This window comes from Pleurodeles waltl, chromosome 7 (assembly GCF_031143425.1).
Source record: "Pleurodeles waltl isolate 20211129_DDA chromosome 7, aPleWal1.hap1.20221129, whole genome shotgun sequence".
NCBI classification, from domain to species: domain Eukaryota; kingdom Metazoa; phylum Chordata; class Amphibia; order Caudata; family Salamandridae; genus Pleurodeles; species Pleurodeles waltl.
Window position 1 is genome coordinate 939067034 of NC_090446.1, and position 17180 is coordinate 939084213.

Here is a 17180-nt window from a genome sequence, read left to right on the forward strand (position 1 = left end):
ATAGCAGATATTCCAGTGCCATTTGCACACAGTCAAGATAATTCTTGTCGGTTTGGAAAATATTTTCACCCCTTTCTTTTTAGGCTCCTGAAATACACTTTTAAAGGAAATTGGTGTTACTTTTTTAATGGATTGTGAGTTTTATATAGCTAAAATACATACAGTGGGGCCACTTTGGGATTATTTCCAGGGCTGGGGACCACCTGACATTCTACTTCTGCCTTTGCTAAGGAACGGTGCAGTGCATCGTCAAGGATAGCACCTGCATTATTGGGGGGGGAGGGGAGTAAGCCTCTGTATTACACACCTGCTGGAGACTTCAAATCCCATAATCCCCTGCAGTTCTATCAGCTGCCCACAATAAACCCTATTTAAGGGCTTCACGTTCCCGCTGCGTGGGATGCATGCGGGCCGTGCCCAGGCAGAGTCTGGGCCAAGGGCAGGCACGTCCTCGTCCTTCAGAGACAGGAAGAGACAGGGCAGGGGCACCCCTCTTGGATTAGTTTACATTGACCTGTAAGAATGGTCTACCTACAGTAACAGACTTTCAATACATTCAGCGCATGTAGTATTGTTATGAAGGAGGTATTCTATACAGGGGTCTGAGTCGGTTGTCAAATATTTTTATATAACTCTGCCTGAAATTTGGTATAGGTACTGAGGATGGGAAAGAGAAAGCACCCCATCACTGTAGACAGAGCTATGTCTCCAAATAATACGCATACGTCCTTATTGAAATATATCACAGGTGCTGTGGGGCAATTGATGAACAGATAAGTGTGGAAGAAAACTTGCTAACTTGTGGCGAGGGGTTATTAGTTTCCCCGACACCAACCGGGTCTCAGTTGGTCAACTCAGTTTCCGCCACTCCACTTAACAGCAAATAACTCACTGCAGTTGACACTGGTCTTAATGGGTGCGTACAAACTGTGACAGATTCCACCTCTTCAAGTGATACTGATACTCAATCTCCATCATAATGCTCTAGAAAGCATAAGCCCCAGACTGTAAATGTTGCTCCAACTAGAGAGAACGTTCAGGTTACGAATGTAAATTCCATTAAAAAGGCTCTTTCTAGGCCTGCTGCAAAAGCGGTTGCCACCAAAGTTCTGAATGAAGATCCATTGTGACACGGTCAAATCATTAGAACTATCTGTAAGATCTTCACTAGAGTCTATGGCCATTAGGCTCAAGCTAGTAGAAAGCCTTACTACTTTCTGTCTGGACCCATTAAAGACCAAGCCTAATGTGCCTTTAACTTCATCTAATTGCGACCCACGTGCACAACTTCCCCAGGTATCTCTCGAGTGTACTGGCGATATACGGCATTCTTCTAATGTATTATCTGTACACGAGCCCCCAGCAAAGACACTACTAACAATATATGTCCAAGATGTGCACAGGGGCTACTAATCCATTAACCTACGCGGACACACAAACCCACTAACAGGGGGGATAAAGCTAACAATTCCAGTGCACCTTGCCCAGTCACCGATTTTTCTGCTCACAGTGATTCACCTATAGGGTCTTTAATGAAGACAACCACATTTTTGGACCGCGCTCCTGCCGCAACACCCTATGTGGTAGTACTGGCTGATGTCCCTACCTTACCACTTCATGAGACCAAAACGTGGGCCTCACTGAGAAACAAGGCCTTAAATTGGGTAGGCACTAGAATGGGCTTGACAGGGACTGCTTTTTATTATATAAGGATGGTTAGAAGAGTCAAATGGGCACGTAGGGGTCACAAATCTTTACCAGGAGACAGTGTGTTGTCTTTTAAATACCATGCTTGGTGGAAACTATACTGCACAGAACTACAGAACTAGGCCTATAAGTGTGTCTCCTTATAACATCACACCTCTTCCACTAGGACATTTTACCAATTGGCACCAAAACTGGAAGCATCTAGATTCTTGACACATTTTAATTCCAGCACAGCACCTGATTTCCACTACGCTATTCCAACACATAATTGTTTTGCTATTTTGTCAGCACTAGATGATTTGGATTGACACAATGAGGAATTATATGGGGGCTCTTAGTGGAAGGCTACTAGGTAGCATGATCTTGAGGTGACAGACATAAGCTTCCTCTCTCAGATTGATGATGATCTGGAGATTCTCACTAATTTATCTACTCCCATTTTAAGTCCCTGTCTTGCATTAGCTGAACCATGTCATAGCTAGACTGCTAAGCCTGGCCCTACATTATGTGGATTCCTATTTTGGAATGTGGCTTGCCTATGCAGTAAAATTAATAATCAAGAATGGCTAGAGTTTATTTCAAGTTTTCATATTTTTTGCATGCAGGAGACATGGGTGTTGGACCAGCTACATATTAATGACTATAGAACATATCATATCCCTGCTTTTGCATCCAGTCATGGTAGACCGAAAGGAAGGTTATGCATTTACGTATCTAATTACGTGTCATTTACTGAAATTACAACAGTAGCATATAATTTGTTTTATCAGATGGTTGTTTGTGATGTTTCCACAACCACCAAGCTAGCGGTGATAAACTTTTATAATAATGGTACACTGGCTGATATAACTACTGTTCTTCGCCAACAAGACAAGAACAATTATACTGTGGGGCTGAGACTTCAATATATGTTTGTGCAATCTGCCTTCTAAACAAGGTATGTGGATTAATTAACTCTGATAACGTTGCCCAATCTCATTTTCTACACAGTCACTATGGGGAAAAGATGAACTATTTATTATACATGAATATGACCTCACATTTTGCAACAAGATTTGCTCTCCCTCTGGTCCATTTAAATCCACTTTCAATGGCAGAGGTGAACATAGTGTCATTAATTTTGTGCTCCTCTCTAGTTGATTCTTTGCTAGTGCTCATAATTTTATCACTCATGGTATCTCGTCAAGTGATTATTTTCCTCAGAGCGTCCAACTTACTTTTAATCGAACCTGTTACCAGCCCTCGAGCCACACTTCATGTATGGCTGATAATATTGAGCTGGCTTCCCGTAACAGGTATATCTTGGGCTGGTCCTAGGTCGAGCCTGAAGGCTTTTTAAAACAGGTAATCAGCACACATAGAGACTTTTGAGGCATCTTTAGATACTTCTGCTGATCCCTCTACTCTAATTGGGGCCTTCTTGCACATTACACAAGGGATCAAGGATGGCCTTTTTGTATCCAGAGGGCGTTCTTCTCACCTAAGGAGGGGCTGGTTTGATTCTGCATGTTCCAAAGCACATGAAAGATTAAAGGAGGCACTACACAGATCCCCTAGATGCAAGCCTGAGGTACAGAAGTGTACAGCTGAGTATGAGAAGGCTGTGAAAGAGAGGAAAAAAGCACTGAGAAACAAAGCCTGGGAAGCATTGCATGAAGTTAGCATTAAAAGCAATAACAACAAGTTTTGAGGTGTGGTTAACTCCCCTTGGTTAATGGACCAGGAGTGCCCTAGACTGGAGTTTGTAATTTTTGAAGAAGAATGAATTGGTCATTTCTCTAGAATTTACTCAGTTCCATCTAATGAGTCCACTATTTGTAACTCTGTAACTTATCATATACCTCTTAGCAGTATTAATCTTTCTTTTAGCCTTGAAGAGGTGATATGGGCAACTAATGCTAGTAAAGGGGGGAAAGCTCCAGGACTGGACGTCATACTGGTGGATCTTTTCAAAGCCCATATCTCCTTGTGGGGACCTATACTAACCCTGGTATTGGGTGCATGTGCATTACCAGATTTCTACCAACTTGGGCTGAATCAATTATAGCCCCTCTTTATTAAAAAAGGGTATTGCCTTAACCCTGCATTCTATCGGATGATCTTCTTACTTGATTCATTAGTGGAGATAGATGGTCGTATCAAACTGAACAGATTGCAGGATTGGGCAGATTAAATAGAAATCATTTTGAATTTACAGTATGGATTTCGTTCTGGAATAGGGACTATTAAACAGGGATTGAAGTTAAGATTTCTAGTAGGGAAGTACACTAAGATTAAATGCGAGCACATTTACCTGGCATCTGTAGACCTCTCATCCTTTTCCAATTTGGTTAGTCACACCAAGCTGTGGAACATATTAGCAGATCTTGGGGTGGAGGCACCCATTATACAGTTCCTAAAGGAGTTATACTCAGGAAGCAAGGTCAGGGTTCGTTATGGTATCAGGGGAGAGTGTACCCTGTCCTTTAGTATTGAGAGGGGAGTGCGACAGGGCTGTGTACTTACTCCATTCTTATTTTCTCTTTATATAAATAGCTTAGGGAGTACGTTAGCTAGTAAATGCAAGGATCTCCCACATATTGGTCTTCATCCCATTCTGGCCCTGCCACGCTGTCCTTATGGCCCGAACCATCTGGACCTTTAGAGCCTGTTGACTAATTTTGTTTCCTATATGCAGGATTTAGGAATTCTAGTTAATCAAAGCAAAACATTCATGATGAAATGTGGAACGAGGACAGCGAAGTGCTGCAACATAAAAATACACCATGTAAAGATCTGCACTACAAAAACTTTTTCTTACCTAGGTTTACTTTTTGATAATAAGGGCACATGGACACAATCCATAAGAGCCAGGAATCTTCAGTTTAGGAAATCAACTATAGCCGTGACAAACTTTGTGAGGAAGTTAAGTATGAACTCAACTAATAACATGCTGAAGATTTTACAAGGCTAAATGTTTCTCCATTGCCATTCTTGAGGCGGGTGTCTGAGGACACGCTAACTGCACGGCGTTACAAAAGGAGGAAAAGTAGTTTTTGAGACATCTTCCTGCTGTCCCAGAAGTATTTTGTCCTTTGTATGCCACATAGAATTAAGATTATCATTAATTGCGGATATAATTAAGGTACAGCCCATTTCATTGTGGCAGAAAATTTGGACATCAGAGTTTGCTGGTTTGAAATGAGCAATCTTTAGGGACTGCCTTAACCTGAGTTTTTCGCTGCCCTTCCAATGGTTGGTTTATATTAAGCAACCTTTTGTGATTTGCGGCTCTCACATTTTTTTGTGCAGCCTGAAACCATGGAAAACATAAGTAGGAAAGATTTGAAAACCAAGTGCCTAGGGCATTTCGAGGAGCTCCTGGCTGTCTATAGAATTGTCTAAGCCCACTGTACTCAAAGTCATTCTATATTAATCACATATGACATGCAACCGTATCTCAGGTTTATGATGAATCCCAGGCATCGGTTTGTCCTTACTTATTTTAGAATGGACATTTTTCATTGCTTAACTAGTTTTCCTGTAATGAATGATTGGTCTCAAACTTTAGCACACTGCCCCTGTGATCAAGTGTCCAAACAGAGCACTATGCAGTATGCTGTTTTGTAAAAGGTACACCCAACACTGGAAACGTTACATTGTCCCAATGCTTCACACAATGTCGCCCCACTTATCTTTTTTTACAAACTCTACCTACACTAGATATATTTTCCTGCATGTCAAGTTTTTTTTGGGCTGTGATTAATGCAAGGAAGAATTGTTAATCAGGTGCAATGCTGTTTTTATGGTTTTTATCTCAATTGTAGGGTTTTAATTATTTTATATTTGTAGTGGTAATTATATTCTTGTATGGTGCGTCTAATGTATTGTTAACGTGTATTACAGTTTTGATGTTTACATACCTGTGCCACAATTTTATTATATTATGTTGTATTGTATTTTGCTTTCATGAATTTAAATGAAATTGAATAAAGCATATTTTGATTAATTTATACATAACGTCCTATGGGGAATGCTATACGGAATGAAGCAGGGGAATAAACTTCTGCAATGTTTCAACTGTTTGCCTTTGCCTCTTTTTTTTCTCTAAGGCTTGGCCACTGTTGTGAGGTGGCGATGTGATAAGGCAGAGAATCTACCAACAAAAAGAAGAATCCCTACACTCTATGTTAGAATTAGTAAACATTGAAGGGGCTATGGAGTTGTGGACAGTGTGAAATATGTAGAATTGTGCAGAGAGAATAGTTGCTAAGAGTGTGTGGTGCAGATCTCTTCTCTGGCCCTTATTTTAAAACAGATTCTTTTGACATGCCTAAAGCAACTGAGAAAGTTTAAAAGAGTGCTGTTTACTTTTTGTGCCTCCGACAAGAAAGATGTAGTTTTTCAGAGTGCTGTACTGCTAACACATGATAGTTGTTGATTGATGGGAATACAATTCTTACCTCAGCATGATCAGCCACCAGGTAAAGCTCCACATATTTCCAGTTGTCCAAATTGTCCCTTCTCACCTATAGGAAAGGAATAAAAATCAATAATTAAGCTCATAGATTTTGCAAGGATGGTGAGAACATCAAAAGTGAGGCACGTCTTACAATAATAGCCTCCAACGAATGGCAATCATAACACATGGGCGTAAATAAGTTAGCATACATAGATGCTGACAAGACCCACTAGAGGAAACATTTTGAAGTGGATTGATAAAAAGTAGGTAAAATATAATCCCTCGAAAAAGCAACCATAAGGTAATTTGATTCATATATGTAATTTCCACTGATGAATTCTCCACTGGTGTAATTACCAAAGCAATATTATAATAATATGGTGATGTACGGGAGGCATGGTAGATCTAGACAGGGAAAATTGACAGTGATCCTATGCTCAGTATAAAGCCCTGTAAATAGGATGACTGGTTGTTGTTTTTTTTGTTGTTTTTTTGCATTACAGAAACACATCCTACATTGGGGAGTAGTTGATGAAAATGCCAATTGACCATCATAACAGAGGAGCCTGCCAGTATGACAAATTTGCCAAAAGAGCTCATACCGTGCACAAAGCTACCCACAGAACACATATAAAACCTTGCCCAACGGGCCAGAAAAATATCAGGTTAGGCAGATCACCAAAACTGAGGGCCAGTTCACAATACTATGAGGGAGTTTCATCCCAACCCTCTTCTACTTCAGTTTAACTTTGCTTACACAAAACACCTTCATCCTAATCAAGGTTGTGCCCCAGGTAGTCAATGCCACACACTTCACTTCACCAACAGAGGAGGCTCCAGCTTCCTTATGCAGCTGAACCAACCAGATATTGATACTGTTAAACATGAGACTCTCCTCTCTGTCCTCTTCTGATGTATCCACACCACACAGGCTCTTCTCCATTGGTTCCCCCTTCTTCAATCTCTACGCATGAGCAACTCATCCACAGGTAGAACTCCGGATTACCCTCACTCCATGTCACTTGCAGATTTCCACAAGGCACCACTCTTGCACACATTCTCTTTCACAATCAAATTGAACCACTAGTTCAGCCACTAACCCTAAGAACCATCATGGCCCTGTACACACAAAACTGGATTCAGGTAAAACTAGAAGACGACAACATCTTAACTGACAAAAAACACATCAACAAGGGTTGAAAACAAGACTGCATCCTGTTGCAGATATTAGAACTGCATTAAACAACACCGATCTTGCAAGCTAAAGCTGAGCAATCAACCGTCATAAGTAATGCAATATGCAGATCATACAGTTGTGCTGGACCAAATTTAGTGGGGCCTCCGTAACACTTGCTAGGGGGAATAATGTTGCATGAAAAGGCTGGTGTTCGACCGTGAAAAATCAAAGATGGAAGCTCTAGCAAATCACTCAAGCTTTGAGTGGAAACTCCAGAGAAACTCCAGAGAAAAAACTTCAATTGCCTTAAATCTTATACATTTCTTGGGGTCTTGTTTCAGGCAAATGGTTCAACGAAGGCACACTATGATTCACTGGAATTTGTTTCAGGCAAATGGTTCAACCAAGGCACACCATTATTCACCTGAAAATAAGACTGGGGAACTAACAGTTGCATTTCATGAATTGGACTGAAACCTGGCAGGTCCTTCAATGAAGCCACTGATTCAAGTTATAAAAGCAAAGTTCCTGCCAACTTTATCTTATGGGCTGAAAGCCTTCCTATGACGACTTTCCAGCTGGCTAAATAAAACACAAACCGCTTTATTTTGCTCACTCTCTGACTGCCCCAATCTATTAGCCAGGGCAAAATCCGATCGTAATTCAAGCTGGAAGAGCAATCTTTAGACCAGAACATGGCAGTCCTTAAGCGTGAAGCATGTTGATGAGGGAAACTAAATGCGAGAATTTGAATCTCTTTTTATGTAGAGGCAACACCATGGTGCAAAGTAACAAACAGATAAAAATGCAGATTGCTTGGGAGCATGGTCTACCTTTCACGCTTTAAAGAACTGAAAAAAACAGATTGCTCTAATATGTACTACAAATTATCTATCCCTCTTTGAACAAAGATCTCACAGTCTCGTTCTATCTAGTTATGACCCCACACAAACTGAGGCTTACCAACATCTGGCCTTATCGCTCGATTTAAAACTGCTATAACCTTGTTTCCATTTTGGGTGGTGTGACCTACGCGAAATACTGCAGGTACGGAAATATAAACTGCAAGACAACAGTTGCCATGTCTGTGGCTGTAGATAAGAATGGTTAGCACATCTTAACTGTTGCTGTCCAACTTTCTACATCGACTACAAAAATTGCTGATACCGTCTTTAAGTAAGCTTGGCTTTAGGTCATGCAAGGACACCATTCTGTTTATGTTCTGACTGCCCTGATGGTCATTTATTGAGTGAGTTTGCGAAACTAGTGAAGATAATAATTACACACATGGACCAGTTGGAGGGTAGATTATAGAGAATGCTGTGAAGGGTCATTTTCTGAGTGTGTTTGGGCAATATATCCTCCAAGGGTATGCAGGGAGGATACTAAAGAGACATGGCGATGTAAACAATTGTATGAGGACTTATACAAGTTACTGGTTTTATTGTGGATTAATTGATAAGGTTTAAATTCACTGTCAATAAATATTATTACTTACACAAAGCCACCTACTAATCACTTAGGATAATTTGGTCTTTCAATATATAAATCAGGACTAAGTCCGCACATGACACTTGCCAAGTAAGATTTGGTTTCACTCTCAACCAATTATGGTTGTATGTATGTGGTTTACTTCAAATTATATTCAACAAATAAAGAGGAACCCCCACTAAAATCTAAACATTCTGCATAAACCTTGAGGTCTTCACAACCTCACATATAAAATGTGAGGTCTGCAGTAAGCTATATTGAGATGACTATTGAACAAGGCCCTCATGACCAGCAAGGCACAAATAACAATTCGAAATGAGATTCCTTTTCTTCACTATACAAGTCTGCATCATTGTTTAACTTCTCATACTTAAATTACTTCACACTCTCACTTCTACAGGACCACCCCTCGCTCACATATTGCACTGGCTATCACTGTCAGCTTGTGTCAAACTTGAAGCTACTTTATTATTGCTGACTCCTTCAACACCCTGCAAAGATTAGTATGTATGCACATATGTATGCACGAATGTATGTATTTATGTGCCATTAGTACAGTGCAAACTTGGCCAAACAGAGCAGAGTGATGTACAGGGCCAAAGGTAAGGATAAAAGCAATTTGAGAGTTAGCTGGTTTGTGGACTGTTATTGTATTGTGAAAGGAACAGGGATGTTGTTCCAGATCCTGGGTGAATAAACCGACAATGCATGCTGCCTTGTGTTTTTTCCTTTCTAGATCTCTTTGTGTCCAATCTGATGGTGTCCACGTTGTGGGCCTGCTGAAAGTCATCAGAGACAGTGAACTTGTCAGTCAGACAAGCAGGGGTGCAAGTCATGATGAATTTGTGAATTATGTTGCTGGTTTTGAATTTGGTGTGGGCTAGCAATGGGAGGGGCAGAGGATTTCTTTCTGGATACGAGTGAACTGTTCATATTTCTTCAGGGGCTGGATGCCCTTAATGGAGACACTGTGGAGTCTGGTAGGCTGTGAAGAAGGATGGGCTCCAACAAACCAGGTGCGAGAGTACAAGCCCTTAAACAGCAGTTCTTAAGTCGATCTCTGAGAGGAGTGGTTTCACTTTCAGAGCTGAAAGCTAGTATCGGGCAATTTTTGTTTTCTTGACAATGTGTTCCCAGAGAGCAAAGTTAGTGTCTATGGCCAATCCAAGTGTCCTGACTTTGGTTGAAAAGTGGGGTTCTAAGCTGTCAAGGTGCATATGGTTGAACCAGGTTTGTACTACAACTTGTTTGTTGTTCTTGGCAAACAACAGTAATTCTGTATGGGTGTAGTTGAGCTTCAGGAAGGAACTGGACATCAAGGCCTGGATGAGAAGGCAGCGTTTGAGGTGGTGGATGCCTGGGTTTGAGGGGACCTTCACACAGAGGAGCAGGGGTTCAGGCCCATGGACATCCTGGCTAGAACCACAGAAATCATTCACTTCTCTTTGTCTATTCTTTGCTGAGGACACTCAGACAGTGGGATACCACAAGGAGTTCAGTGAAGTAGGGAGAAGTTTGGAAGTGATGCAGGTCCCGAAGGGGTGGATGCTGGGAAAAGCAGTGTTCTAACTTCCTGTAGAGGTTGATGATGGAGTAGGAAGCCACTAGTCTGGTTTCTTCTTTTAATGATGGTTTACCAGTTATGTCACTTCCTGAAGAGGTTAGTGTTTGTAAAAGGAGTAATGTCACTTCCTGTAAATGTGGACGCTGGGAAATCCAACTATTTCACTTTAAGTGAAGATAGATGATATAGAATTAAGTCCACTTGCCTGGCTTCTTTCTGAAAAAGTGCCTGCTGGGAAATAAAATGATGTGACTTCCCAAAGAGGTGGATGACAGAGTATGAAGTCTGCTTGTCTGGATTCTTCTTTTAAGGATGAGTATGTGGGTTTAGTGGGAAACTAGTTATATAACTCCCTGGAGAGGTGGATGCTTTGAAATGCAGTGATGTTAATTCCTAACATCTTGCCAGCTGTGCTTGCAAATTTGAGTGGTCAAAGATCAACACGAAATTTCAACTTCACCTATCCGAAAATCTGGAGACCAAATAAGGAACAGACTCAAAAACATACATTTTTTGTGCTGTGCATCCAGTCTCCTGAATGATATGCTCTGATGTCTCCTCCATTTTTCGAAAGATATGGTAGTGTCAGGAATGTCATGACTTGCTGCAAGCAGAACACTATAAAACCAGTTAAAATGTTGAAAAGTGAAAAGACCTGTGAATATCCTCATTGGAGAAAACTGTATCCTTATTGGAAACTGCACTTAAAGGCTATTCTTCAGAATTTACAAAGGCAAGCAAAAGCAAAAGCAAAGATGGTGGTTCTTAACTGTGAAGACACTGAGCAATTTAGTCTTTTGATTCACATGAATCGCTCTCGCTGTTAACGCACATACGTAAGGTTCGTGTTGCTCACTTCATCTGAAATCCTTCATGGAGAGGCAGCATTTCCCATTTTGTGCCTGTCAGAAACATTCCATGTAGTGTTTCCTGTCAGGTTTTTGTAACCTTTTCTTGTTGAGCATGCTCCAGTGATTGAAGACTCGTTTTTGCACATACTTTATGTATGATGGGTGTGTATGATGAGTGAAGTAAGCAAGAGATCAGTGTTTTTTCGATGCAATGACATTTAGTTAGAGGTGATTGAAAAATCCAGTGTTACAGTAAGGAGCATGAATCTTTAGGGCAGAAGCGTCAATTCAGGCACCCAGGAAAAGTCAGACTAAGGTGCATGTCATTTAGAAGTCAAATTCAGTTTACCAACTTAAAGTGCATTCCCTTGAGGCTCAAACTCTGTATATCTAAGAGGTTTTGGCTCTAGTTGGCAAGTGCTACATCATTAGTGAGTACTGAATGTGCAGACTTATTATAACTGCGTAGTGACAAGCCAGTTACACATCTCCCCTTTCACGAGGGGTAGTCAATGGCATAGGCTCAGATTTCTTTGGAGTAGAACGGGAAACTAAGCAGGGATGCCAGCTGTCCCAGATGTTATTTGCAGCTAGAGTTAGAGTGGCGCACGCAATACAAGGAATCCCCTTCAGCCAAGAAATCCAGAAGATTTCACTCTTTGCAGGCGATGTACTGCTTTCTCTCACTGCACCTAAGACCTCCTCAGAAGCCCTACAGCAAGAGCTAACTTGATACGAACAAGCATCAGGCTATCGGGTGAACCTTTGCAAATCATTCCTCCTATATTGAACTCTCCCCCCGCTCAAAATGGGTGAACTGGCTGAATCAGTTCCCTTTATCTGGGTGAAAAAATCTCTTTCCTACTTAGGAATTAAGATAATGCCTAAAACTCCAGTTCTGTATCATACAATTTTCCCCTCACTCTCAAGACAAAAGAAAAATGACCTTAAACGATGGGCACCCTTATATTTATCCTAGTTAGACCAGATCAATGCAATCAAGATGACAGTCCTGTCCTGCATTCAATATCTACTTGAGGGACTCCGTTTAGAGCTACCTTGCAAATTCTTCATGGCGCTCCGCTCCCTCATCATATGCTTCATAGGGCAGGGATGTCAGCCTCAACTTCCCTAAAAGGTTCTACGACTTTCGAAACAAGCAGGTGGAATGGTGCTCACTGATTACCTCCTGTATTACAGAGCAGCACAACTTAGAGTGATAGCAGAATGGTCAGCGAGGGAGTCAGACAAGCACTGGCTACACATGGATATGGCAGTGACGGGACGGTACATATGGGATGTGTTATGGAAACCAAAGGCAGACAGACCCCAGAACTCATACCTTAGTCTGCCCATGAGAACCACTCTCAATGTATGGGATACTGTAAATTGCACCCAGGGCTGGGCGACTTTCACTTCACCACACACACCCATCCATTTAAATTCTGCTTTTCCCCCGTGCTTATGCCAGGTCCCTTTGATTGATGGAGGAAAGAAGGTTGCCTCGCTGTTTCTGATCTCTTCCACGGCTGGGAAATCCTTACTTTTGAGCACTGTTAAGGAGACTTTAGACTGCCAGCCTCTGAACACTACCGTTACACTCAACTTCAGCATTGGATCTTCCACCCCGTCATTGAACAGTCCGCCACTAGGGAATTATCTCCGATTGAAAAATGTGTCTAACAGGCAAGAGGAACTAAAGGGGTAATTTTCATTCTCTACCACATTCTGACCACCGCCTCCAGCCCACCAAAGTGCCACATCACATTTTACACCACGATCCTAGAGAATCACGTCTCCACCAAGCAATGGCAAAAACTTTGAGGAGACATGGCTAGATATAACCATTCTCTTGGAATGAGAGAAGCACACTACAAAATACTATATGATTGGTACCTATAACCCACTAAACTTAAGTTAATCTACCCCACCACATCAGACCTCGGCTTGAGAGGTTGTGGATTATTGGGAGATTTAAACATATTTGGTGGGATTGTTCCACAATCCGGCCCTTTTGGTCTGAAACCGTAGCACAAATCAAAGAGATATTGGGATACCCAGTCCCAGCTACACTGGGCTGCACTTTATTAGGTCTATGAGACGAGACCCTTAAACGCCAAATCTCAGGCGATCGTTCCATCATATAGCTATACCTGGGAGCAGCCAAGATTGCACTAGCTGCAAACTGGAAAAAGCCCACAGCTCCATTCCTTACACAATGGCAGGCCCGACTCTGGCAGGGCCTCACGACAGAAAGAATGAATGTGTTTTAACGGATTATCACAAGAACTTAAGAGTATAAATGGGGCCTCCCTGTCCAATTCCTGTCTGAAGGTATTTCATTCACAGCCTGCCCTATCCAGACAAGAGCACTGCACCTCTTTCAAATATGATTTTGCCTCACCTTCACCTGCTCCATGCTGACCAGTCCTTGCCTACTACTGGCTTTCCACTGTCATACTACTGGCATCCATATACCGTATGCACCTAAGAATACATTCATTTACCATATGCATCTAAGAATACACCTGCACTCCCATAAACAAAAGTTATTTGCTTATTGTTTGAGGGGGCAGGGGGAGGGTTAAAGTCAGGCATGACATCTAAAATTGTGACTTAGAAATTGTATTCAGAGATTAAATGTTAACAAATTGACTAGACGTCATTGTAGCTGATTTATGCACCTGAACAGTATAATTGCTGTAAAATCTGCAGGATCAATGGAGTTTTCTTTGTTTCGTGAAAAAATCTCTGTCTGATATCACGCCTGTTAACACTCAATAAAAACAGTTTGACAATAAAAAGTACGTAGTGTGAAAAAAAATTAGTAGGAATATCTAGAGATTTTATACTTGCATGAACTGTGCTTTTTTTCAACATGTATTATTATGCTCTTGGATTAACATAAACAGCTATGTACAATATATTTTTTCCCAGTCAGTGATTTTCAGGAACACATACATAAGAAAGAAGTTATTCCAGTTATTCAAGATGATCTTCAACAATATATATATATATATATATATATATATATAGAGAGAGAGAGAGAGAGAGGGAGAGCTAGAACAACGTTTTGAGATACAAAAAGAATTAATTACTCAAATGCAAAATACTGTGTTACAGAATTACTCTAAATACAGTATGATGAGAATGCCTATGAATAACAGTTGCATGTAAATACAATTACTTGAACCAATTTACAGAGAGAGGCTATACCTCAGAGTAGTCCAGCTAAAGAGTAGAAGTGAAAGCATATAGAGGAATTAGATAATTACTTAAATGTATATCACTTAAGGTTGTTGCTTTTACTATAGTTTATTATAGGTATCTTTGCCAGTTGCCCACACCAAGAAAACTAACCAGGCTCCTAAAACATAGGGGAGCAGAAGCTGCACAGCGGACTCTCTGTGTCAGTCTCTCTTTTATCCACTTCCCCTTCCCCTTTTACTGGTGTGTTGTGGTGATTTCAATAGACTCATCTGATGCAGTGGCATTGGGAGCTACTTCTGTTACTGTGGAAATTGCAGTCCAGTATTCTGACAGATTGAAGTGCCTTACATCAAAGTATAGATTTCCACCCGGACAGAATGGCTGAGGGTATAACTCTAAAGGCAATAATGACCCCATTAGAAAACATGCAAATGCAATTAAATAGTGCAGTAGAAGAAAACAAACAGAGTGTTAAAGGAAGAGATTAGGAGTTCTAAACAAGAGTCACATCAGATAAGACAGAAAATGGAAGCGTTGGTAGCAGGAAACGCTTCTTTAACTACAGAGGGGAGATCTCAAGGGAGTTCATCACAGTTACCAGGATTGGCCACACAAATCATACATGCTATTCCCCAATAATTCCTCTGCCTCATCAAGAAAGACTTAGTGGTGACCCCTATAAGGCACAAATATTTTTGGCTCCATGCTCTTTACACTTTCTCTGTAGACCTGTGACTTTTGTGGAAAATCAAGCAAAAGTGGCGTTCATATTGTCTTATGTGAGTGGAGACGCAGCAGCTTGGTCCATTCCCTTGGTTACAAAGAATGATCCCATCTTATATGATTTTGATGAGTTTAAGTGTGAGTTCCTTTGAATCTTCGATCGGCGTTCTACAGCACAAGCCGCAGACAATGAACTACTTAAATTATAGCAAAGAGGTCGAGATTTGACTGCCTACATTGCACAGTTGAACAATCTTATAGTGGAAACTAACTGGCCAGAGTCTAAAAAGGCAGCCAACTTCTACAGAAGATTAAAAGATGAATTAAAGGACTCCTTAGATAACGTTCACAGATGACCTACTGAAATATCAGAGTTAATTGATTTAGTACCACAAACAGATCATAGGCTAAGTGAAAGAAAGAGTGGAAAGAGAAGAGATTTCTGGCCTCTCCCTCCTAAGTATAATAGAATGAAAACTGAAAGCCATAAACCTCCAGATACAGTCTCTAAAGAAGAGCCCATGCAAATAGGTTCCATTTGGGGGCCTTTGTCCAAAGAAGAAAAGGAAATGAGAAGGGCAAGTAAACTGTGTTTATATTGTGGAAATTCTGGGCATTTTGTCAGAGATTGTCCAAAGAAACTCAAATCCAGTCAGTCGGGAAAAGACCAGCTTCATCAGTACCAGGAGTTGCCCTGATTGAAGCTCAATTTAAGATGACTCCAAATCCACAACAAGTTCCAAACACCCTCTAGTCTGCTGCCCGACATCTTAATTTAGCTTTCACTGTGAAATTTCAAAATGTTGAGATTAAAGAGGTTTCAGCCATGATAGATTCAGGAGCCACCAGCAACTTTTGAGACATCAAGTATGCTTGCCGAATGGGAATCCAGTATGTTAATAAAGTAAATGTGAGTCGGTTCGTACAGTGGATGGTGCAAATCTTTCCTCTGGCCATATCACTGATGCAACTGAACCAATGCAATTATCTGGGGCAGATGGTCATAAGGAAGTATTTGCATTTAATCTAATTGGTTCCCCACCAGTTTCAGTTAATCCATGCATTGCCCTGGCTCACAGAGCACAATTAAAAGATTGATTGGAATCAAGAAAATGTGGTAATGGACTCACAATACTGCAAAGAAAATTGTTTTCAATATAAGATAGATAGAGTACCCAGCTGCAAGTTTGGCCTCCACCTGTATTATGATCTGTGCTTTAGAAACACTGGAAATTAGTTCAGAGTATGAAAATCTGGCTTTAGATTTGCCAGAAAATAGAAACTGCCCCCCGCCCACCACCCTGGCCGTATGATTGTAAGATTGAATTGGAGCCTGGAGAAGTTTTACCCTGCAGCAGAATATACTCACTAACAGAGCCCGAAATCAATATTTAAAACAACAAATGAATGAATCCCTTACCATGTCCATCGCAATCTCCAATTTCGTCTCCATTTTTTATCATCCATCAAAAAGATGGGAACCTTCATGCTTGCATTGACTACCGAGCCTTGAAACAAGTGACAAAAACGGTACCGCTTAACATTATTTTCGGTATTCGTAGACCAAGTAAAAAAAGCCAAAATATAGACCAAGTTAGATCTGAGGGGAGAATAAAACTTGATTCGCGTGGCTGAAGGAGATGAATAGAATGTGATATAGCCTCTTCAAATATCAAGTGATGCCATATGGACTCTGCAACACTCCTGCAGAATTTAAACATTTTGTCAATGATGCTTTGTGGTAATACTTAGATTGTATTGCAGTAGTCTACTTAGATGATATTTGAATTTTTTCAAACAACCTAGAAGAACATGTCAAACATGTGAGAGCCATCGTTGAAAGATTACAGGAGAACCACCTATATGTGAAGTTAGAAAAATTTGCATTTCATGTGAAGTAAGTGGAGTTTCTGGGATTTATTCTATCTCCAAGGGGAGTTGGCATGGATCCAGCTAAGGTGAAAGCAGCTCAAGACTGGCCAACTCAGTGAATGTGAAAGATATTCAAAGCTTTAT

General features: G+C 40.9%; 1 protein-coding gene across 1 annotated transcript in view; it reads right to left on the reverse strand.

The window, feature by feature from the left end:
* ADAM19 (ADAM metallopeptidase domain 19) overlaps nt 1–17180 on the reverse strand; it is a 238525-nt gene that overhangs the window by 148966 nt on the left and 72379 nt on the right. Inside the window, exon 7 of the mRNA XM_069199648.1 lies at nt 6150–6215. Coding sequence (XP_069055749.1) covers nt 6150–6215 — 66 coding nt within the window. The remainder of the gene's footprint in view (nt 1–6149; nt 6216–17180) is intronic.